The sequence below is a fragment of the Odocoileus virginianus genome, chromosome 31, assembly GCF_023699985.2.
Source record: "Odocoileus virginianus isolate 20LAN1187 ecotype Illinois chromosome 31, Ovbor_1.2, whole genome shotgun sequence".
Classification (NCBI taxonomy): Eukaryota; Metazoa; Chordata; class Mammalia; order Artiodactyla; family Cervidae; genus Odocoileus; species Odocoileus virginianus.
The window spans coordinates 8,931,656-8,954,010 of NC_069704.1; the positions used below are offsets into that span (position 1 = coordinate 8,931,656).

At 53.9% G+C, this 22,355-nt stretch overlaps 1 protein-coding gene across 5 annotated transcripts in view; it reads right to left on the reverse strand.

Moving 5' to 3' along the window:
• COL27A1 (collagen type XXVII alpha 1 chain) overlaps window positions 1-22,355 on the reverse strand; it is a 147,689-nt gene that overhangs the window by 66,929 nt on the left and 58,405 nt on the right. For all 5 annotated transcript variants that reach the window (XM_070459243.1, XM_070459242.1, XM_070459240.1 and 2 more), the window contains 8 exons: window positions 20,400-20,453; window positions 18,082-18,126; window positions 9,370-9,423; window positions 8,619-8,663; window positions 5,227-5,280; window positions 3,863-3,916; window positions 2,968-3,021; window positions 112-165 (listed from right to left, as the gene is read on the reverse strand). In XM_070459243.1, coding sequence (XP_070315344.1) covers window positions 112-165; window positions 2,968-3,021; window positions 3,863-3,916; window positions 5,227-5,280; window positions 8,619-8,663; window positions 9,370-9,423; window positions 18,082-18,126; window positions 20,400-20,453 — 414 coding nt within the window. The remainder of the gene's footprint in view (window positions 1-111; window positions 166-2,967; window positions 3,022-3,862; window positions 3,917-5,226; window positions 5,281-8,618; window positions 8,664-9,369; window positions 9,424-18,081; window positions 18,127-20,399; window positions 20,454-22,355) is intronic.

The following is a 22,355-nucleotide window of genomic DNA, read 5'->3' on the forward strand; positions in this document are numbered from 1 at the left end:
CCTCCGTCTCCATCACAGGCTGGCGAGACTCCCGCTGGCTTGGAATCAAGCCTGTGGTTTGCATACAGTGGTCAGCCTCATCAGCTGGAGCTCCCCTGGGCAGGGACTCACCTTCATGCCTTCTGGGCCGTTGTCCCCGGGGGGGCCAATGTCTCCAGGGAATCCCTGAAAAGAAGCAGAGAGCTGGGATCACCCATGGGGACTACATAGGGAAATGCAAAGACCATAGGTCTTGGAGGGGAACCGACCTAGGTCTCCATCTCATCCTGCAGGGGAGATGACCCTGGGAAGGTCAGTTATCACGGTTCTAAAACAAAGAATCAGCCCCTGCACTTCAGAGGGGCGCTGAGAAAACGAGGCAGGACAGTGCAGGAAGGTCCTAGCATAGGAACTAGCACATACAAGGTCATCTAATCCAGACCTGCCCAAGTCTTAGTCCTGGGGCAGCCAGGGCTTCACAGCTAGCCGTCTTCTGCTCTGAGAAGTGCCACCCTTTATTGCAGGGATTCTGAATATTCTGGGTTTGCTGTGACTTTGAAAGGCTAGAAAAGCACTGATCCATAAGTATCAGCAACTATCGGAAGCAGAAATCCCCAGTGTATCCTTGGACTCTGCCCCACACCACCATTGAAAGTTCACTGCTCCCATCTGATGGATGGTTGCAGTGGAAGCTTCTTTAGGACATGGAGCAGAATCTCTTTCCTTCCTCAGCAGAAAAGACCAGACTTCTCTGTCCCTTCAACTGCCCCTAGTCAGGAGCCCTCAGTCTGGCTGCCTCCAACCGCTTAGCTTCCATTGTTGGTGGTCACTAGGATACTCGTGAACCGACCAGCAGAGGTTGGTGTAAGAACATCTCCTCCCTTGTTTTAGGTATAATATCTCCATTAATTCAGCCTAGAACCCCATTTGCTTTCAGGGCAGACCCATTACTCCCTCAGTTGTCTGCCAACCAGAAACCAAACCTTTGAATATGAGTCCCTAAAGTCAGGATGCTCCCCGACTTCACCTTAGTAAGTGGCTTTATTTTCTTTCTCTTTTGAGGTTTTGGTAACTCCCATTAGATTCCAGCTCCACCATCCTCTCATCCTTCTCACTAGGGAAGGCAAGTCTGGTCTTGAATTTGGAGCTAACACAGGAAGCCAAAGACCCACGTCTTCTTCTTCAAAGCGCGAGGCTCAAAGTCCCACTCTGCCATCGACTCACTGTGTGACCCCAGCAGGTTTCTAAGCCTGTCTGGGCCCTGGCTTCCTCATCTCTAAAATGGTAACTATAAAAATCACCTAACAAGGCTTTTCTGCGGCTTGAAGAGAATAAGGTGAGTGCATCGCTGAGTTGGAATTTGGCATCTGGTAAGCACTCAATAAAAAATCTACAAGCCAAAGGGTTTTGGGTCCTGGGAAAACAAGCCTGCTTGGGGTGGGCCCGTCTCCAGGGAGAATTTGAAGGAGGCCAGGACACTGATCAAATTCTGGTGTCACACAGATCCGACCCACTAATGAATGAAAGAGCTGTTTCCCTCGGGGGCTGGGGAGTGGAAGCTGCACCCACGGCCTCGGAAAGGCGGCAAAGACCCCGGAAGGCACTGAGGCTCGTCGGCTTTTCTCCTAGGCTGAGCAGAACCATCTACCGGATGCTGAGTCCGCCAATCCAAACAGAACCCAAAGATGGGGGAAGCAGACCCCAGAGCTGTCCAGGGACCCGGGAGGGAGCCAAAGGGCAAAATGAAGAACTCTTTTGCTACAAGTAGCAGGGCGACCCGGAGGGGGTCGCCCCCACCCTCCTGTCACTCAGCCCCCTCCTCTGCCAAGCGTGGTGGTGACAGTATCTCCCTCGCTGGCCGTGATGGCCGTTCAGCCGGCTCCCATCCCGAAGATACGACGCAGCCTCCTGGCACGGGGCAGTGCCTAATAAAACGAGGGAGCCGGCTTTCCACCCGCACTGGCCAGACTGCTGGGAAACCCGGCCTCTCAGAGAAGTCTTTTTCCACAGTGACCAGGGGAAGGAATCAGGGCCATGGAAGAGAGGCCAAGTCCATTTGTCTAAAGATAGGACTGTGTCAAGGCCAAAGTCAACACAGTGGAAAGTAGAACTTGTGGCTTTTAGGAAACACTCCCTCATCCACCCGGGCGATACCAGGAGAGATCTTTGGAAGGATGGACCAGACTTCTGTCTCCGAGGCCTCAGGGATGTGCAAGGCGCCAGGCCAGGGACGTATGACATAGGGGTGGGGTGGGGGGGACCAGGCCTGACCTAGAGCCCCTGCGAGAGACAGCATCCCCCAGCACCGTTCACCCTGTTCTCCAGAGCTGGTCTCTGTACTGGGGGGCGAGGCATGGGGCGGGGGGTGGGAAGAGGGGTTCAATCAGCTGCCCAGCTGCCTCGCCCCCGTTGTGCAGAAATGCCAGTGATGGACATTTAACATACCTGTGCTCACTATCACACATGTCGGAAACTCTCAGGTTCTACTGACTCAGCTGTAGTTACCATGTTAATTGCTTAATCTATCTGTCGTGACTTCTTCTCTGTTCAAATACCAGAATCTTCCACTTGTTTCTTGCTCTCTGTACCTGTGAGCTCTGAGCCCTGCACCTCTCCAGGGTGGCTGTAAGTAGCTGGAAAAGTTCCAGGGCTCAGAAGGGTAGAGAATGCAGGGAGCTCCCATGAAGGGTCCAGGCAGCTCCGCTCAGAGGGTTTTCCTGATGCTTCTTTCTGGAAACTGTAAAGGCGGCCATGGTGTTGGGGAGGGAGTCTGAAGCCAGCTGCGGCCCCACTGCCTTTGCGAGCCCCCAGGGTAGCCGGGAAGCCAGGAAGAAAAGGAAAGATGACTGCTCTAGGAATTTCTAATCCCATCTTTTATTTGCTGTGTGACCTCAGGCAAGTCTCTCCCTGTCTCTGAGCTTTGGTTTCCCAAGGATGACATGCAGTCCCAGTAACAGCCAGCCACAGAGAAATAAGGGCATTATATACCTCAGGTCCCGGGGGCCCAGGAAACCCAATGGATCCTTTGTCTCCAACTTTGCCCTGTGGAAGAGAAGAGATTGTAGGGGAGGCAGGGGTAAGTGAGGGTCCACCTTTCCTGGATCCCTTGTATTAAGCCCCAGGCTGGGGATGGTTGGAAAATTCAAGAGAATATGAGTGAAATCTGCCCAGACAACTACAAGGAGTTACTGTTCAAGCCCCAGCTCCTACTCTTCCTTGGCACTGGATCCTGGGCAAGTCACTTCACCTTTGAACCTTACTTTCCCCATCTGTGAAATGGGAACAGTAACAATTCTCTAACTCCTGGGGTTGTTGAGTCTTTCAAAGAGATACAGCACAGGAAAGATCTGATGCATGTATGCATGCATGCTAAGTCGCTTCAGTCACATCCAACTCTTTGCGACACTATGGACAGTAGCCCGCCAGGGTCCTCTGTCCATGGGATTCTCCAGGCAAGAATACTGGGGTGGGTTGCCATGCCCTCCTCCAGGGGATCTTCTCGACCCAGGGATCGAACCTGTGTCTCTTTAAGTCTCCTGCACTGGCAGGCAGGTTCTTTACCGTTAGCGCCAACAGGAACGTTCAATAAATAAATGACATCCACTGCCATTGTTGATAACACTACTATTATTTACAAGGCACTGGAAGCCCTGATTCGCACCAGAGCTCTGCCAATGCCTGATGCCTGGGTGTGCTCCTGCCCCTTGGGCCTCAGTGTCCTCATCTGTAAAAGGGGCGAATATCCGTTTCTACTTTGCTTTACTCGCCTCCCAGAGCTGCTACAGGAGGAAATGAGGTCCTGGGATGTGAAGGCATCTCTGGCCATATTCCATGACCATTTGGACACCATGAGCCTGAGGATCTAGAAGCAGAAGGTACTCACCACAGGCCCTGGCTTCCCCCGTGCACCTGGGAACCCTGGCAAGCCCTGGCTTCCCTGAAAAAGATGCAGAGCAAACTGGGGTTAGTAACGCCCAGAAATGGCCAGATGGACAGCTGCTTGGTCATCCCTGCCAGCCTGAGGCCTGAACAACACCCGCTTTGAGAGAGAGGATAAGCCCTCTGCTTGCAAGCTCCAGCTTGGCAGCTCTGTAGGCTGGGACCCGGGGACACAAAGGTGAAATGACTGCTCCTGTCCTCAGCAAGTTATCCGGGAATCCGGGACCCCGGGGCCACTGAGCAGGCACTGCTGCTGCGCCCGTGATGCCTGGGGAAGTCTGGAGACTGGGGCCCAGCTGCAGAGGCAGCCCGGCCTGCGTGGCTCGCAACCCGGAGACATCGAGGCTGGGTCAGGACAGGCCAGCCAGGAGGGAGGGGAGAGGAAGAGCGAGAGCTGGCCAACATCTGGGCCTCGTTGACTGGCTGGGAGAACTCCAGATGTGGCCACATGGTGCCGGACATAGGCAAAGAGGAGCCGGCCTGGCAGGCGGCCTGGGATCCTCCGTCATCCCGGCCAGCCACTCACTCAGACGTATCTTTTTAAGTGTTCACCGTCCTGCGCAGGACCCTGACCTGAGCCCTTCCAGGCCAGCTGGGGGCCCTATTCTGGGGAACCTGCCGTCTGGCAGGGGGCGAAGCACCAGTCCCCATCAGCCAGGGGAGAAATGTGCTGCCGCAGGTGAGGGGCACGCTCTTTGGCATCTGGTAAGCACTCGTAAAAAATCTACAAGCCAAAGGGTTTTGGGTCCTGGGAGGATAAGCGTGCTTGGGGTGGGCCTGCAGGTGAGGGCCACGGCGACCCCCTGAGCAGGCAGAGAACACGGCATCCACGCGGGGCTCTGGGCTGGGGCTGGCCGTGCGCAGGTGGGGCGGAGGGTGTGCCCAGCGAGGCAGCCGCGTGTGCCCGCTTGGTGCAGTGAGGAGGTCAGTGGGGCTGGGGCTCAGGGCTGGAAGGGCGAGGGGCAGGAATGTCAGAGGGGCCGCACACTGGCGGCCCAGGTACGGGGGCCAGGAGCTGGGACTCCACTCTGGGGCAGCGAGGAGCCGTGGGTGAGCACGGAGCAGAGCTGGGCCCTGGACACAGTTTGGTGCAGGTGAGGAAGACAGGCTGGGGCCTGGCAATACGCCAGGAGGCCACTGTGAAGTCCAGAGAAGAGACAACGAGAGGGTGGATGAAGATGGAGGAGACAGGATGGTGGGAAAGGATGCCACCTTCCAGGTGGGTCCCAGCCCATGTCAGCCCCTGAGCAGAGCAGGGCTGGGGCGGGGGTGGGGGGGGGGGGCAGGGGGCGAATGTGCAGGAGTTACCTTGTCTCCTTGGAATCCGGCATCTCCTGACACACCAGGAAGCCCTTGTTCACCCTAAATACACACCAGCAAAGAAGGTTACGATGGAAACCACGGTGAGTTCTGGAAGCCTCCCCCACATCCAGACCCAGTGGCGAGGTGCAGCTTTGCCGAGGCCGTTCCCCAAGTCGATCCACCCAGCAGCAGCCTTGTTAGAGAAAAGGGCAGCCCCCAGCCCCAGAGGAGCCTGGGTGGGGAAGGTGGGCCCCCTCGGGGGACAGAGCCAGCTTAGCCGCAGGTCTGCCTGGGGTTGCTCAGGTGGCTGAACACTCCACTAACAGAAGCTAAGCTGTGCCATGTTGCCTGGCCTTGGCGGGAGATCAGACACTTGTGGGTCAAAGGAACCGTGTCTTGATCCTTCAACCTCTTCATCATCAACTGACGTCACACGGAAGAGCGTGCAGCTTGGACAGCGTCCCCACACCATCGTGGGTTCAGAGCACTTGCATATGTTGCTTGATATTTTTCACTGCCAGGCTGTGAGTTGTCATGTCTTCCTTCTGTGGGAGTTTCTGTGCCAGCAATCGGCTTCGGTCTACGTCTGATTAACTGCTTTGAATCAGCTATAGCATGAGAAGCCAGAGAGCTTGGCTCATTAAGACTACGTGTAACCAGCAAGTAAACTGGTCTGGAGTTAAGTCTGGGTGTTTCCCTTTTAAGATGACACATTGCATGGACTTGGTGACACTGATTTTGGCTGTCAGAGGTCTCTTCTGCCCCCTCCCTGTACTCAACCACATCCTGGTAAATGAGCTGTCACAGAACCAGATTGGGAGGTTTCTCCTTGAAGCTGGAACCGTCTCACACAGCCCTCATCCTTTCCAGCTTTCCATGTTGGTACGTTGGCCCCAGGACTCAGAAAACATTCACAGCCCTGGCAGCAGTTGGATGGATGGGGAGAAAAACCCAAGAAGAATGGAGAATCTTAGAGAACTCATGTCGTGCAGCTAAGGCCATGATCCAACAGAACTTCCTTGGTAGAAGAAAAGCCAGATTTTTTTTTTTTTAAATAAAAAAAGTTTTTTTTGTTTTTTTTTTAAAAACTTACTTTGGTTTTTCCAATTTGGAAAATCTTATACAATATCCCAGAGTTTTAGGAACTTAGGAACATTTTTTTTTTTTTAAATGTCCAAAGAAAGAGTAAGATGGCTTTTTAAAAAAAGTTTCAAAGGCCCCTAAGAAACCAGGACAAGGGATCTGGAGAAAGCTGGGCCTGGAGCAGGAGCCTGGGTTCCAGAATGTACCTCCATGGGGGGAGAGGGAGCCAGGTGGTGGTAAACGGGACCGAGGCCAGACTGGGTCATGACAATCTGGGATTCTAGGCAGGATGACCGTGGAACATGAAGGGGTGGCTCTGTCATCCCAGGGGAGGGCAAGAAGGTGGGGTGGAGTGAGGAGGGGCTGATAAGAACACTGTTCCTCAAAATATTATGATCCTATCCTAGCCAAAGAAGCAGAAAAGTGATTTCTTTTTCTTTTCTTCTTCTTTTTTTTTTTTTCAACTCTAAAGACTTATTTGATTGTGCTGAGATCTGTGAGCAGGAAAATAATTTCCTCCTCTTTTTTTTTTTTCGGGGCTTTTACATGTCCCAGGCAGCACCAGTCAGCAAGCCAGCCGAGTTCTATGTAACACGTTTATTTCCATGTTCCTGAAGAAACAGTGAGCTGGAGGCCAGCTCTGCAAAGGGCCTATAAAAAGCTCCCTGCCTACACTCCTATTTCCCCCCCACTTCCTTTCCCTTCGTCCATGACTTCAACATTTCCAGAGTGCTGATGACTCAAACCACGGGGTAAACAGGTAGCTGTGGGGAAGCCCCCGCCTCCAACAGAAAGCCCCTACATCTCCAGAGGGCGGGCTGTGGAAGAGGGGGCTTAGCAACCAGCAGGGCAGAGCCAGAGGGCAAAGCTGAGTGGGGTGGGGGGAGGGCCAGCTTGAGGCTTGGGCACGAGGGAGGAGACGGGAGAGGTGGAAACAGACAGAGAGGAGAGTGGTGAGCACCGCGCGGCTGGGTACCAGGGGTGGGGGTGGGTAGGGCAACCCGGGATGCTCATTTCAGCCCAGCAGCTCTAGTTTTTCTAAGAGCCCAGGCTCCGGGCGGGCTCCTACAGATCCCTGAGTTTCCTTTGAAGAATCTCTTCTCCTCTCCGGGTCTGCTTCTCCAGTTGTGACAGGTAGGCACTGGAGGAGGTGACCTCTAAGGATCTCATCGGCTCTGCCCTGCTGACCCCAGTCCTGCTTCAGGGTGGAGGTCTCGGCTGACGGGTGCCGGGGTCCGAATCCTGACGCTACGTACCAGCTGTGCGTGCCCAGCAAGCTTCCCACCTCATAGAGAGGTGGAGGATGGGCGAGCTAAGCCCTGCAGCACGCTCAGAGGGGGACCAGTGTTGGTCCCTGCTCCTGTTCCTCGAGCTGAGGAGGAGCAGTGTCATCGGGAGACAGGTGCAGGGAGCGAGGCCCCCCCGAGCAGGTGAGCGGCTCCTATCTGCTCAGGCTTATGGAAACTTGGATGCTGCCCAACAGCTCTCCCACACTCCCTCTGGGGGGCCTGGTTTGTCAAGAGGCTGCCGGGGAGGGCAGGAAGAAGGCCACAGGGCCAAGCACAGAAGCACGGCCCCTACCCCCCGAGTTTCTTCACATGGATGCCGCAGGGCCCAGGCCAGGTGCTGCCCCGCTCTGGGCCCCGGGGTCCCACCGACCCACCTCCAGCTCTGGTTGGGCCCAGGGTTGGCTCGGCAGTGGAACGGTGTAAGACATGTAGCAGGGTCTCCCCAGCCCATTGCCCACTCCGCACAGCTGGGAGGAATGCTGGTCAGGGGCTCAGGCCTGTCCTGGCTTTTCTGTTACATTTTCAGACTCTGGGATTGGGCTCCCAACTCCAATCTTGACAGTGTATGTGCATTTGTTTCCTCCTATGCCTGGGAGGGTTCTTTGGACCCCACATCACCCCTGCCCTGGGGCCCATCATCTCAGCACCACATCTCCCCATCTCTCCATCTCCCCACCCTCTGTATCCTCTGGCTTTGAATTCAAAGCCCAGATGCTAGCCTCAGCTTTGCTCCCCCCAGAAAAAAAAAAATTTGGAGACCTGCCTTAACTTACCCCTAACCCAAGCTTCAACAGCCCCAGCCCCCCCACTCTTGTCTGCCAAGATCTGCATGCTTCCAGAACCGTCTGCCTGAATCCCACCCAGAGTTACAGGGAAGAAGCTGGGGAGCACAGATTTAGGGAGGGTCAGAGGGGAGGCAGGCAGAGTGCAGGGGAGTGGACCTGGCGAGAAATCAGCAGCAGCGTCGAGGCGGAGGGAATTCGCATGCAGATAAAACACAGTGCAATAAGGGAGTATTCAGATCACCTTATCACCTTTCAGTCCGGGTTCCCCCACGTTTCCCATCAGTCCCTGCAAGACAGAGGCCAGGGTTCAGTGGTGAAGGAGGGTGAAAGCCCCAAAAGTCAGGAGCCCTGGCATAAACCCATTGGTTTGCTGCAAGACCCTGTGCTGGATTCTCCAGCCCAGGGCTCAGTTTTCTCATCTGTAAAAGGGGGCAATGAGCCCCAGTCCAAAGGGCGATGGTGTGGCGTGCAGGACCATAAGAAGGGGTGGCTGACTTGTGAATCACAGAGCTCTGGGCACATCCAGGGGAGAAGGGCGCTGATGGGGGGAGACGGCCTTCATGAGCCATGTCACACACGCTTGTTAGCCAAATGGAATCATCCCTGGAACGTGGCCCTGGCAGCGTAAGCCCACCTTTCGCCTGCACACCCGTCCCACTCAGGGATGTCCTGAGCTCACTGGCTTGCTGTTATAGTTTCTGTCCCCCTGGTGATGCTCAGCACTGCAGTGCTGAGGTCCAGAACCACGTCTGACTCATGCTCAGCTGGGGGACTGCCGTCCAGTAAGGATGTCTGGCATAAGTGACATGCACACGATGTTTGGCTCTCAGGACTGAGAAGCACTGAGCCCCTGATCTGCCACGTTCCACCCCAGCAGCCCTCTGAGTACACTCCCCCAACACCGTGTCAGGGTACCCTTCCTTCTAAGCTGAAATGAGTCAGGGGGCGCCTGGCTGCGATGAGACCCAGATTAAAGAACGGTTTTTGTTTACCTTCATGCCCTTGGGTCCTGGGTAGCCGATTGGACCCAGTGTTCCCATGTCGCCCTGGGAAGAGAAAGAGAAGAAGGCAGCAATGAGAGAGGCTCATAGGAGGCTGGCCTGGGAAGAATTCCAAGGATGCAAACCCCCTATCCCTGGGTTGATCTTGTAATTAGGCATGTTCGCCTCCACCGAAATACAGGAGTTAATTTCACAGAGGTCCTCTCCCAAGCTCATTTCTTGATTGGTGCCCCTCCCACTACCTCTTTCCACCTCATATTGGATTCTTCATACCCCTACTAGCTAAGGCAGGGGTTCCCAACCTCCAGGATTTAATGCCTGATGATCCGAGGTGGAGCTGATAGAATAATAATAGGGATGAAGTGCACAATAAATGTAATGCGCTTGAATCATCCTGAAACCATCCTGCCTCCCCGGTCCATGGAAAAATTCTTCCAGGAAACCCACTCGTGCCAGAGAGGCTGGGAACTGCTGAGCTAAGGGATTCAGGGCATTTCATTGGGCTTCTGTGGTCCTCAGCCTCCTGATCTATAAAATGCAGATGAGGAACCCTCCCCTCCGAGAGCTGCTGAAAGGGCAAAATAAGCACACACACAGGCTTTGACTCTAGTTTAGTGAGGGGTAGGAATTTCTGCTTCCAGAAGCTGGGCCCAGGAGCAAGGAAGGAGCGGGGCTGTCGATCACAGACATCAGAGTTGCAGACGGACCCCGGAGGACACTAAGATCAGCGGGTAAGTCCTGGACCACAGGTTGGAGACCCAGCATCCCATCAGATCAGCCCACTCAAGGTGGGAGCAGGTCACGTAGTTCATTCACCCTGGAGAGTCACATTCACTGAGGGCTGGGGAAAGGCTGCAAGGCGGTCAGCGTAGGTCAAGGCCAGACCACTCGGTCCCATCTCTCCTCCGAGGCTCACTCGCTCATTGTGAGATTGCCCATTATGAGATCTCCGTGCCTCAGATTCCTCATCTCCAACAGGGACTAATACTCTGTACCTCCTGGAGTCTGAAGAAGTAATTGACATGGATAAAGTACTTGGCACAGCCTGGAGGCATTTTTGGCGGTTACAACTGAAGAGGTGCTACTGGCATCTCACGGGCGGAGGCCCCACAGCAAAGGGTTATCTGGCTCGGGGGACTTCCCTGGTGGTCCAGTGGCTAAGACTGTGTGCTCCCAAAACAGGGGGCCCAGGTTTGATCCCTGGTCAGGGAACGAGATCTCACACACCTCAACTAAGAGTTCACAGGCCTCAGCTAAGCCCCACCACAGACAAGTAAATAGATGACGTTTAGAAAACAATAATTATCTGGCTCAAATGTCAACAGTGTTGAGGTGAGAAAGCCTGGTCTAGAGTGCAGGAATGCACCCTCTTTCCCTGAAGCCTTCCTCACTTCCTGCCCTGCCCTGCCCTACCACTACTGCCCTCAGCCACAGCCATCAAATTAAGCCTTCGCCCAGAGAGAGGGAGCCCCCGAAACACTCTCTTTGCCCCCTTTTCCATCCTCTGTGACTGATGTACGTGTCTGGCTGCTTTGTGAGCTCCATCAGCGTGCCTGACCTCTCTGGGCCTCAGTTCCCCACTCCCTGAGTCAGGCTCCATGGAGGCCCCTGGCAAGCCCTCCGAAGCCCTGGAGGAACGCAGCCTGACCCAGGTGGCTAGGCTCAAGAACCGGTTCTTGTGGGAGCTGCCTGGAGCTGGCTCGGAGGGAGGCTGGCAGAGAATGGAACATCACATTCCTGCCGACTCCTGTGGAAGGAAGGGCCGAGATGGAGGGAAACACGCTGAGCTCAGAGACAGCAGCTGGGCCTGGCTGAGGCAATGCTTATTCTCATCCCCCACCCCACCACCCTCTTGAACCCACCTGACTGAGTGAAACCAAACCTTCTCGCTGAGCCTTTGCAAGGAATTCTGCTTTCAGTGCCCATCAGGTGATCTTATTAAGAAAGGGAGCGCTCAGTAGAATGGGTGATCATAGCAACATAGATGACCCCCGGGCAGGCACCACGCTGCACACTTCACATGCCTCACCTCTGTTACTGCTCCCGACAGCCCTTCACGATCTGCCTGATCTCCCCGTTTTACAGATGAGGAAACTGAGGCTCAGAGAGGTGAGGGCTTGAGCAAGTCGCAGAGCTTAGCAGAGTTGGGATTCACATTGGGTAGTCTGTCCCCAGAGTTTCTAAGCAATTCTGAAGTAATCTTGGGAGAGAAGAAGCCAGGATTGCTGGCCAGACAGAGGCTGGAGGGAAGGACAGCCAGCTTCTCAGTTAGGTTCTGTTCAGTCACTCAGTCGTGTCCGACTCTTTGTGACCCCATGGACTGCAGAGTCCATCACCAACTCCCAGACCTTGCTCAAACTCATGTCCATCGAGTTGGTGATGCCATCAACCATCTCATCCTCTGTTATCCCCTTCTGCTCCTGCCTTCAATCTTTCCCAGCATCAGGGTCTCTTCCAATGAGTCAGTTCTTCGCATTAGGTGGCCAAAGCTCAGAGAAAAGCATTTCAGCTCTTTGGATGCTTTGGCTGGTCCCTCACCCTCGCCCCCCCCCCCCCCCGACCCCTGCACTGCCCCCACCCCGCTTTTCCTGGAGGAAGGGAGCAAAGGGTGGTCACCCAGAGTTCCCCGCAGTGGTGCACACACAGACAAGGTCCTGCTGATGAAGAGGCTCCGATGGGGGCCTGGGTCTTGAACAGAGAGGACCACCCAGCAGCTCTGGGAACACACACTCCCTCTTCCCCAATCCAGACCTGATGGCGGCTTGCTGCATGGAGGCTGGATGGAGGCACTCCACATGCATACACCACCCCTCTCCAAAGGGGTCTGTGTCTGGTTGGGGGCCAGGGCCAGTGTGGGCTTCCCACCCAAGAACCTGTGGGAAAAAGGTGGCTGCTTGCTGAGGACAGGTCTTCTTCATGTGGGCAGGACCCCCATGTTGGACCAGAAAAGCTTTTGGGGGAGAACAGAGAAAACCCCAGGCCTCATTCCGTGCCCCCCTCCAGTGTAGCCCGCAGATACCAGCCTGCTTTGCACTCAGCACTGTCGTGGGCAGACTGGCCAAGAGACACACGAAGTTGGGTCCCACAAGAAAGCACAGTGAGTCATGCCCGTAATCTGGAACCTGTTTCCCTGTCTGCCGGCCCTCCCAGATCCTGCTCAACACACTTCACCCCTCATCTCACAGACTCCCACCAAGAATGCAACATCAACGGGCCACATCTGCGACCACTGAAAGAGCTCCTGAGTGCCAGACACCACACCAGACGGTTTCCAGCTTCAGCAGATCTGTTCGGACGCTCTCCAGCTGCTCACAGCTGTCTCACGGGGTCAGCACCATCGTTGGTGCCACGTCACAGATGAGAAAACTGAGGCTCAGAGTGAGGTGAAGCAACATCCCCAAGACCAAGCAACAGGCAGGGGACACAGGCAGGACCAGAACAGGTCTGGGTGTCCGTCGGGTCTCGGAGTCCATGCTCACAGGCCTGGGGCTGACTCAGCTTACTCCAATGAAGGACCCAATGATGCCTTTCCTCGTTGCTCTCAATCATGAGGCACGCTTGAGATTCAAAAACAGGTGAGAGTCCCACTCCCTTGCCCAACAGGTCAGCAGGTGTCCAGGCTGGGGCTTGCTAGGAACCCCTGAAAGAACACCTGGGGTGCTCCCAGTGCCCACCCTCACGGGTGCTGGCAGAGCCTTCCTCCCTGTTGTTCCTCTGGTGCTGGGCATCCCTGGCCACTGCCTCCGACACCGAGCGCTCCACCCTGAGCTCACGCTGTCCACTGTCCTCAGCATGAGCATCACTTCCCTGACCCCACAGGCCAGGTCAGGCTCCCGCCATCATGTCCGAGCCTGATGAGGCTTTAACTCATGGCCTATTCTACACGATGACCATTGACATGTGTGCGTATGTGGCCACTGCCTGCCCGGTGCCCTAGAGGAAGCGCTCACTAAAAGGGGCTAAATCAGTGGGTGAAAAAGAAGCCCACTCACTCTTTTCCAAACCCTCTAGGGAAAAACCCTCCCTGAAACTGCCTTTTGAAGGCAACAAGGCCTCCTTGAAACTCCAGCAGGAGGTCAGAAGCCCGGGGATGGGGACCCAGGTGACCAGCCCTGGCTCCTGTGTGGTCTTCATAAGCACCATCTCTCACCCAGAAAATCTCCTGGCACTGTCCAGTTCACAGTCTCACACACCTACTGTCTCCATTCACCCCAGAAGTCATGCGGAGCTGGAGGGACGGTGCCGTGGCAAAGGGCATGAACTGTGAAACAGACAGCTTCAGGGCTGTGTGACCTTGGGAAGGTGTGTCAGCCTCTCTGAGCCTCAGTTTCCTTAACTGTACAATGGTAATCCCACTCTTTACTCAGAGGGTTTCTGTGATAATTAAATATCTAGCATAGTGCCCGGCACATGAGGGTTTGGTAGATGTCAGCTAGCAGGGTTCCTGACCTTGCTTTATAGACAAAGAAACAAAGTCGGGGGATCATTTGGTGACAGGACACGGTGCACTTGTCCACTATATCTCACACGCTGGGATTTGGCCAGATCACATATCCTTTGGGCCTCATTAAACGGAGGAGGCAAGATTCCCTTTGTGTCACTCAGAATACAAAAGACAGAAATCTTCTCTGTTGAGCAGACTCTAGAATCAGGCATACTTTGTTTGAGGGCTAGCCAAAGGGATTCAATTACTCAAAGGGGGCTGCTTCAAGACTGGCTCACCTCAGAGACTGCAGCGGTCCACCCAGTGGCTTTTGGGATCAGGGTCACACAGGTCTGAGTGGCAATCCCCCTGCTGGTGACCTCGGGCCCCAGCCTTCCCACCGGGGTACCAGGCTGCTGCCACCTGCCTCATGCATCTTGAGGCCCCCAGCCTAATGCGTGTCAAGCACGCACAGAGAGACAGAAGCTCTGCAAATGTTTGTCTGTCCTCTCTCACCCTTCCTCCCATCTGCAAGGGCCCCAGGCACAGGGGATGTTTCAGTTTTGGTCTGCATGCAGACTGCTGTAGCTGACTAGTCCAAAGGCACTGAATAAATGTGGATCTCCACGAACATGATGGTCAGTACATGGAATTCCCATTTGCTCAGCTAGAAACCCACATCCTCTGGAAACTGTAGGTGACTCACAATCCCTCTTCCCTTTAGCTCCTGGTTAGAAAATTCCTTTTCCTCTCCAACTCTTTGGGGAGGCAATTTTTTTTTCCCCAGACACAGAAGCTGCTGTCCCCAAAAATCCAGGTCAGGAGTGGGTGCCTTGGGTGGGACAGGGTACTGGCTTGGAGGCTGATGGTGACTTGGTGGGTGCAGGTCTAGACCCACGACCCACCCTCCCTGCCAGGCATACGGGGAAAGGAAGATCACCCTGGCACCAGAGGGAGTTTAAGAACAGGGGAAGCAGGATTGAAAGTGGCCAAAGAAAGACATGAGGCAAGGTGTGGGGGATGGAGGGTGGGGTGGACTCAGTTCTTCGGAAAGGAGCAACAGGAGGATCGTAGGGCCTGAGAAATGCAGGGACATCCAGGGCTCACCCCCAGCTCAGGCCCCTCAGAAAAAGGAGGGAAGAGAAGTGCCCTGAGCTAAGAGTTAGGAGGCACGGCCTCTGATCATGCCTCCATCTTCTCCTGCCTTGGGTGTGACCTTGACCTAGGGCCTCACTTTTCCTATATGTCCAATGGGATTTTCCTAAGACATACTGAGCACAGGGTTGTCAGATTGAGTGAATACAGGATGCCTGGTTAAAATGTGAATGTCAGATAAACAGTCAAACAAAGGAATGACATTAGAATGTAAATGTGTTTTAAATAATGTATCTGAAATTCAAATTTCACTGGGCCTCTTCTATTTTATCTGGCAGCCCTTACTGTGGAGAGCAAAGGGGAGCATCGGTGGGAAGAGCTTTTAAAGAGTCAGGAAGGCCAAGGGCTGTAATGGCACAGTCTCTAGAATCCGCGTGCGTTCGGCCAAGCAATACTCTCGCCCCTCTCAGGATCCAACCCAGTGGACGCCAACAATGACAAATAGGATTGTGTGCCAAGAATGACAGCCAAGATATGTAAACATCCCTGCAGAAAAGCTTTAGGGACGGGGATCATATAGCCTGAAGAAGCAGCCTTAGGAAGAACAGACGCAACCATCTTTACATCTTGAACAGCCTCTCCCAGGGACAGGGAGATGAGTTGGACTCAAAACACAGGAAAACCCTGCACAATGAGAGCTCTGTGAAAGTAGATGGACTTTCAGGGGAGGGAGCGTCCAAAACCAGGGTGTTCTAAGTTGGAGTTTAATGACCATATGACCAAAATCCTCCAGAAGGGAGTCCTGCTGAGCTTCAAGAAGGCTGGACCAGAAGACCTCTGAGATCCTCATAAAGTCAGGTTCCCAAATACTCATTGCAGAAATTTCTTTTTCCAAAGCATTCAGGTCAGTGCCTTGTGCCAAAGAAGGTGCTCCACAAAGGACTTCAGGGATGACAAATGTATGACTCACATGTTGACACTTCTTAATCCCAAGCCAAGGCAGACATCACCAATCAATTGCAGCACTATCTCCCGATGATTTCTAATGTGACTTTGAACTCTTTCTCAATGCAGCATTCTAAACGGCTGCGGTTCTGAGATGGGCTTGGTGGCTCAGTCGTGTCCGACTTTTTGTGACGCTATGGACTGCAGTCCACCAGGCTCCTCTGTCCATGGAATTCTTCATGCAAGAATACTGGAGTGGGTTGCCATGCCCTTCTCCAGGGGATCTTCCCAACCCAGGGATTGACTCTGGGTTTCCTGCATTGCAGGCAGATTCTTTACTGTCTTGAGCCGCCAAGGAAGCCCTAGTGTACATAAAACACTACTACTACTACTGAATCACTACTTATTAGCAGTAACTACTTTACTATTTATTAACAAGTAGTAGTCATAAAATCATTATTATGATTATTACTAAATTTATTGTCATTATTCCTAGCGCTTCTTGAGTGCTTACTATGTACTTCTGGCTGTTGTTCAGTTGCTAAGTTGTGTCCGACTCTTTGTAAGCCCATGGACTGCAGCACGCCAGGCTTCCCTGTCCTTCACGATCTCCAGGACTTTCCTCAAACTCAAGTCCACTGAGTTGGTGACGCCATCCAACCATGTCATCCTCTGTCGTCCCCTTCTCCTCCTGCCTTCGATCTTTCTCAGCATCAGTACTAGCAGTTTATAGGTACTAGTTTCCCTGAATCCTCACAGCACTCTCCCAAGTTAGGTACTGATATTATTCCCATTTTAAAGATGAAGAAATTGAGACATGGGAGGCTTAGAAAATGTGCTCAGAATGGCAATTAAAAGAGTGATAGAGCTAGGATTTGAACCCAGGTAACCTGGTTCTGGACTGGTCTGGGTATACATGTGGTCCTAACAAGAGTGAGCATAAAGATCCCATCTGACAGTGGATCCCTGAGGCTCAGGAAGTGAGCCTATAACTGAAGACCACAGAGCCCAGAGGAGGCGAGGCCAGGATCTGCACACAGGCTGATCGGACCTCCACTCTGCACCCTGCCCTGGTTCTGCTCTCACCTACCTGAGCAGGAGCACACTGCCCATGGGAGCCTCTGGGCCTTCTTCCCAGGACTGGTCTTCCCTGAACAATGACCTCCCCAACTCTCCAGGGCCTTCCCCAGCCTCCTTCTCAATAGAAGGTCTCAGCACGATGGCTGGAGTAGCCAAAGCTGGCAGCCCATTTGTCAAACCAGGCAACAGCCTCCTTGTGTGAGCCCCTGAGACTCAAATCCCACAGGATATGTCCCAAAGAACAGAGAAGGAGCATCAGACCCTTAGGGAAGCTCTTGGACTTATTTCCTAGACTCAGGCCTGTCACTGGCCCTCGGGCCTGGGCCCAAGGTCAGGGCTCACCCTCTGAAGGTCTATTGGGGAGCTCCGGTTTTGGTTAATAGCACTACTCCACAAAGCTACCCCAACCTGGATGAAGTCAGAAGTCAGATTGCCTCCTACCTCCCTGGTACAGGCCTCTCTCAATCCCGGGCACATCAAGAGATAGCAACAAGAAATGACATTTTAAAATAAAAGCAATATTTTCCACTAATTGCATATTTACTGAATGCCAGATGTACCAAAGATAGTACAAGAATGCCTTTTTTAATCCTCACAGCCCTTCCAAGAGGAGTCTACCATCATACCCATTTTACAGATGAGGAACTAAGGCTCAGAGAGGGTAAGTGACTTGACCCAGGTCACACAGCCTGGTCATGGCAGAACTGGGACTTGACTTCAGGTGATCTGGCTCCAAGGTCAGTGTTCTGAAAAGGATGGAGAAGACTGTCCAGCGTGGTCCAGAGACTCAGCTCCTCTGCTAGTCACTTCCTTTGTCTGGACCTGAAGCACCTCATCTGTCGGATGGACACACTACCGCCTGCCTAGACCTTGCTGCAGAGCAATGGACAGGTAGCAGGGGTGAAAGCACACAGCCGTCTCACGCTCCAAACCCTTCCCCGTTTGAGCAATGACGAAAGGGGCTCAGAGAAGGTTGGTGATCCGCCTGAGGCCACACGGCATGGCTGTCCTCCGTTAGTCCCCTGCCCCGACTGCCCTGTCCTGCTCTCCCAGCTCCTCCAGGGGTCTGATGAGAGAGGAGCGTTTTCAGCAGGACTTGTAGCTCATTCCCCACACTCTCCCTCCTGGCCATTCCCCTCCCCAGGCATCTGTGTACTTACGATGAGGCCGGGGACTCCTTGGGGCCCTGGCAGGCCCAGTTCTCCCTGCAAAGAAAGAGAGACCAAGGTGGTTACTGGCTCTGTCACCCTCCAGACCACGCCCTCCACCCCATCCTCCATGTGGGCCTCTGGCAGACTCCTTCAGAGCTGACCATTCTTTGTTCCTGACTCTCCTTGAGCCTGGCCTGGAGTTTGTATGAGAACTTCCTCCTTTGTCATCAGCTTTCCACATCTGTAAGGTGGGGAGGTTGGGTTTCTAATCCAGCACCTTCCAGTGGCAGGTGTGAGAATGGGCAGAATCCTGACTGTGGCAATAGAGATGGGCAGGATGCCTGGCCCAGGAGATCTCATTTCACTCTCACCTTACAGATGGCAAAACTTAGGCCCAAGGTCAGGCAATTGTCCTAAGGTCAAGAGCGAGGAAATAACAGGGGGGTGAGGACACCAAGCCGAGACCCACCCGGCCAGCCTCCCTCCATTTCTCAGTCAGAAGATACTGGGGGCCTTGAGAGAACCCCTGAACCCCCCAGAAGAAAGAGGCTCTCAGGTTCCACCTCCCAGGGCCTCTGAGAGGCTGGGAAGCTCTCGCCTGGGAGTCAGGAGATACGGCCATGTATGGGCAAGTTTGTTTTCCAAATCTCTATAAATGGACTTTCAATTGTTTGCACCAGAAAAGACAGGTAGAGGGGATTGGATCAAATTCAAACCGCAAAAGTGGGAATAAAAATAGGAAGCTCTAGAAATGGTGATTATGAACCACCAACATCCTCCTGGGGGGTTGTCTTCCTTCATCTGTGTGATCAGATGGGACGTCATCACTACAGCCACTGAGAAGGGGAACAGGAGGTGAGGAGGAGCCTTGGCTTTAAAGCGAAGGGTCTGAGACTCGGGAAAGGGAAGGGACTTGTTCAAGGCCACTCGACTATGCGGCAGAGCCGGGACCAGTCATCAGGTCCTCTTCCTCCTCCTCCGGACCATGAGTACAGAGTCATCCCCTCCCCAAGGACGCTTCCAGGATGACATCACCTGTTATATGAATAGTGGTTAATCCGGTGACTGGCACACTGAAGGAAAGACTCTGGTTTCCCACTTCGGACCCTTGCCAGTGCTCTTTCCTCCACCTGGAATGCCCCACCACCACCTCTCTCCTCATGCCAATTCCAATGCCATCTTCCCCAGGAGTCTTCTCTGCTTCATTCTCCCGCCTCCATAGCACCTGTGACCTCTCTGATCCCACGTGTCTCACTTCACCCCGTGCAATGGACTAGGGAGACAGCCATGAGCTCCTCCAGGGCAGGAACAGGCCCCATCATTACCCACTCTTCCCAACCCCTCCGTCCAGTGAAAACCCAGCACCTCTCTGCCCTCCCTCACTGCATTCCCGCAACACCTCTCGGAGACTAGCGTCAGATCCCCATCATTTACAGATGAGGAAACTGAGATCCAGACAGGGCAACTGATTTGTCCAAGCTTCCACGCCTGGCAAGGGGTGCAGAAGGATCCGAACCCAGACCCATCTGGCTCTGAGGCCAGGGCTGCAGGTCTCTGGGGAGCCCGGGAGTCAGCCCCAAGCTGGGTGAGGCTCCAGGAGCATTTGTGGAATTTAAAACAAGCACATATCAGGTGCTGACTATGGATCTAGCAGCCACCTCTGCCGAGGGCATGGCTAGGCACAGCTGCGCAGGCGGGAAGCCCCAGGACAGATGGGGGGGCACACGGCAGATGTGCCAAAGAGCCCTGGACATGATCTGCACTTCCAGGCAGAGAGCATGCTTTCCCACCACTGGAGCTGGAGTCTAGGACGGCAAGGGAGAGGCGGGCTCGGCTCCCCAGGGCAGGCTGACCTGGCTCCCTGACGGCCCTCAATTATTTACAAACTCTATAAACATGCCTGTGCTGGAGATTTTCTTTAGAACTCAGCTCTTCCCTCCATACAGGGCCTGCAAACCATCTGCTCCCCCAGGCCGCTGCCGTCCCATAAACATTTCTCAGACTTTATAACATGGTAGTGGCCCTGGATTCCCCAGCAGGAAGTGACCCACGAACCTTCCTGACTCCTTGAGGATGGAACAAAGCCTAGGGCTTTGGGACCTGGGGCTCAGTGGGCTGGAGGACTCTCCTGGAGTGGGGTGGGGTGGCTCAAAGGCCATCCATAGTAGACAGAAGCCAGGAATTCAGGAAAATCATGCAGTCCACCCAGGAGCACCCAGCTCGTGGGTGACCCGGCTGGGTGACCTAAAAGCTTAGGGTCCTAAAACCTGCTGTGTGCTTGTTCTTAATCTCTTTCCTGTTCCCAAAAAAAGATGTGAAATACTTACAGGGTTTCCATCCAGTCCTGGAGGGCCTCTTTCCCCAAAGTCTCCAGGAAACCCCTGAGGGTAGGAGAGAGAGCAAACATCTGCAGATTAGTGTGTATACCTGCGGGCGGCTTGGATCCAGACCCCGAGGGGACACAGGACACGTCCATGCAGTCTCACTCGCTGGTTCCAGGACCTGGGCAGGCTCTGGAGTCCTGAGTCACCTTGAGCCCTCAACAAACATCCTTCCCCTGTCGGCCCCCACTAAAGAACTTCCCAAGGACTGGCTACTGTACAGAAGCCCATGGCCGGGGAGCCTTCTTTTCATGTTTCCTGAGTGTCAGAAAAGAGCACCCAGCTCCCTGGCACGTAAGGGCCAAACCCCAAGCTGAGACTTCCCTGGTGGCTCAGGAAAGAATCCACCTACAATGCAGGAGACCCAAGTTTGATCTCTGGATCGGGAAGATCCCCTGGAGAAGGAAACGGCCAGCCACTCTAGTACTCTTGCCTGGAAATTCCATGGACAGAGGAGCCTGGCAGGCTACAGACCATGCAGTCGTGTATGACTTAGCAACTGAACTATCACCAGGCTGAGACCCGGTCCGGATGGAGTGGGGGGTCAGGTAGGTCTAGGCCTGCACCAGTCACTGACTTGCTGAGAGTTTTGAGTCATGCCTTCCCCCTGAGTGAGCCTCAGTTTCCCCACTGGTCCAAGCAGGAGAGGCTTCTGCAGCATTTCCCAGTCCAGACCTTCTGCGATTTCTGTGATGTGCTCTTTAAAAGCTACCCTCTGGAGTCACGACCCTCATTTTACAGATGAAGAAAGTGAGGCTCTGAAAGGGCAGGTGTCAAGGTCACAGAGTCACACAGATAGGGAATACAGGCAGCACGACCACAGGTGAGTTTCGGCAGCCAAGAGGAACAGGCGGCCCGGCGCGGGCAGGTCTGGCCCTCTCGCCCCCGCCCTGACCCCTTCTCCACGCTCTCTGGGGAGACAGGCAGCTGGAAAAACATCAGCTGTGGAGAAGCTTCTTGGAGCCGAGGAGGGGGGCATAACTCCATTCTACTTCAAAAGGAAGAGAAAGTCCCTGAGCTTGGAATTCAGGGAAACCTGTTCTCCTCTCCTTGAATTCAAATCACTGTTTTTCCAGGGAAATTTAATAAAAAAAAACAAAGCACATGTTTCTCTGACCAAGAGGAGGCCTGAGCTGTTCAAACAGTCAAGATTCTTCACGGAGGATAATTTATTTCTGGTTTCTGAAGCCACCGGGGGAATCCAGAAAGTAGATTAAACTAAAAAGACCAAAGATGAAAACAAAACCCAAGCCAATTACAAAGTCTATACTGGCTGAGCAAAGAGACCTTGAAGTGTGTGCGCATCTAGGCCTTTGTCTCGCCCTGCCCAGAATACTATTCCCCTCAAATCCCTCCTCTGCCAGGAAACCCTAGTGGACCAGAAGGGAAGGCGTTGATATGGACCCTGTAGGAGGTGTGGCTTCATTCTGACACCCAAAGGAGGAAATGAGGACACATTAAAGAGATCTGGGCCAAGCCAGCGACTCTGCATGCAAAACTTTACGTGCCTTTGACATTCGCCCTTGAAGGGAAGGTTATTGGTCCCATTTAACAGAAAGGGAAATTGAGGTTCAGAGAGAGAAATGTCACCTCAGCAAAGACAAAAAGAAAGTCTGTGGCAGAGCTGAGCCCAGGTCCCACCTCTCTGAACTCTGCCATGTTTGCATGATCTGAGTATGAGCACATCCTGGCATGCAGAAGCTGCTCAAATGTGTGCCTGACTGATTTTAGAGAGCGGTAAAGGTAGGCGCGTGCGTGCGTGTGCACGTGTGTGTGTGCGTGTGTGTGTGCGTGCACACATGAGCATGCCCCTCCAGATCAAGGTTTCATGGGGCTACATCTGACCCTATCTAAGATGCCTCTTCCCACATCCTTAGGGTCCCCCCCTGGCAAATTCCAACC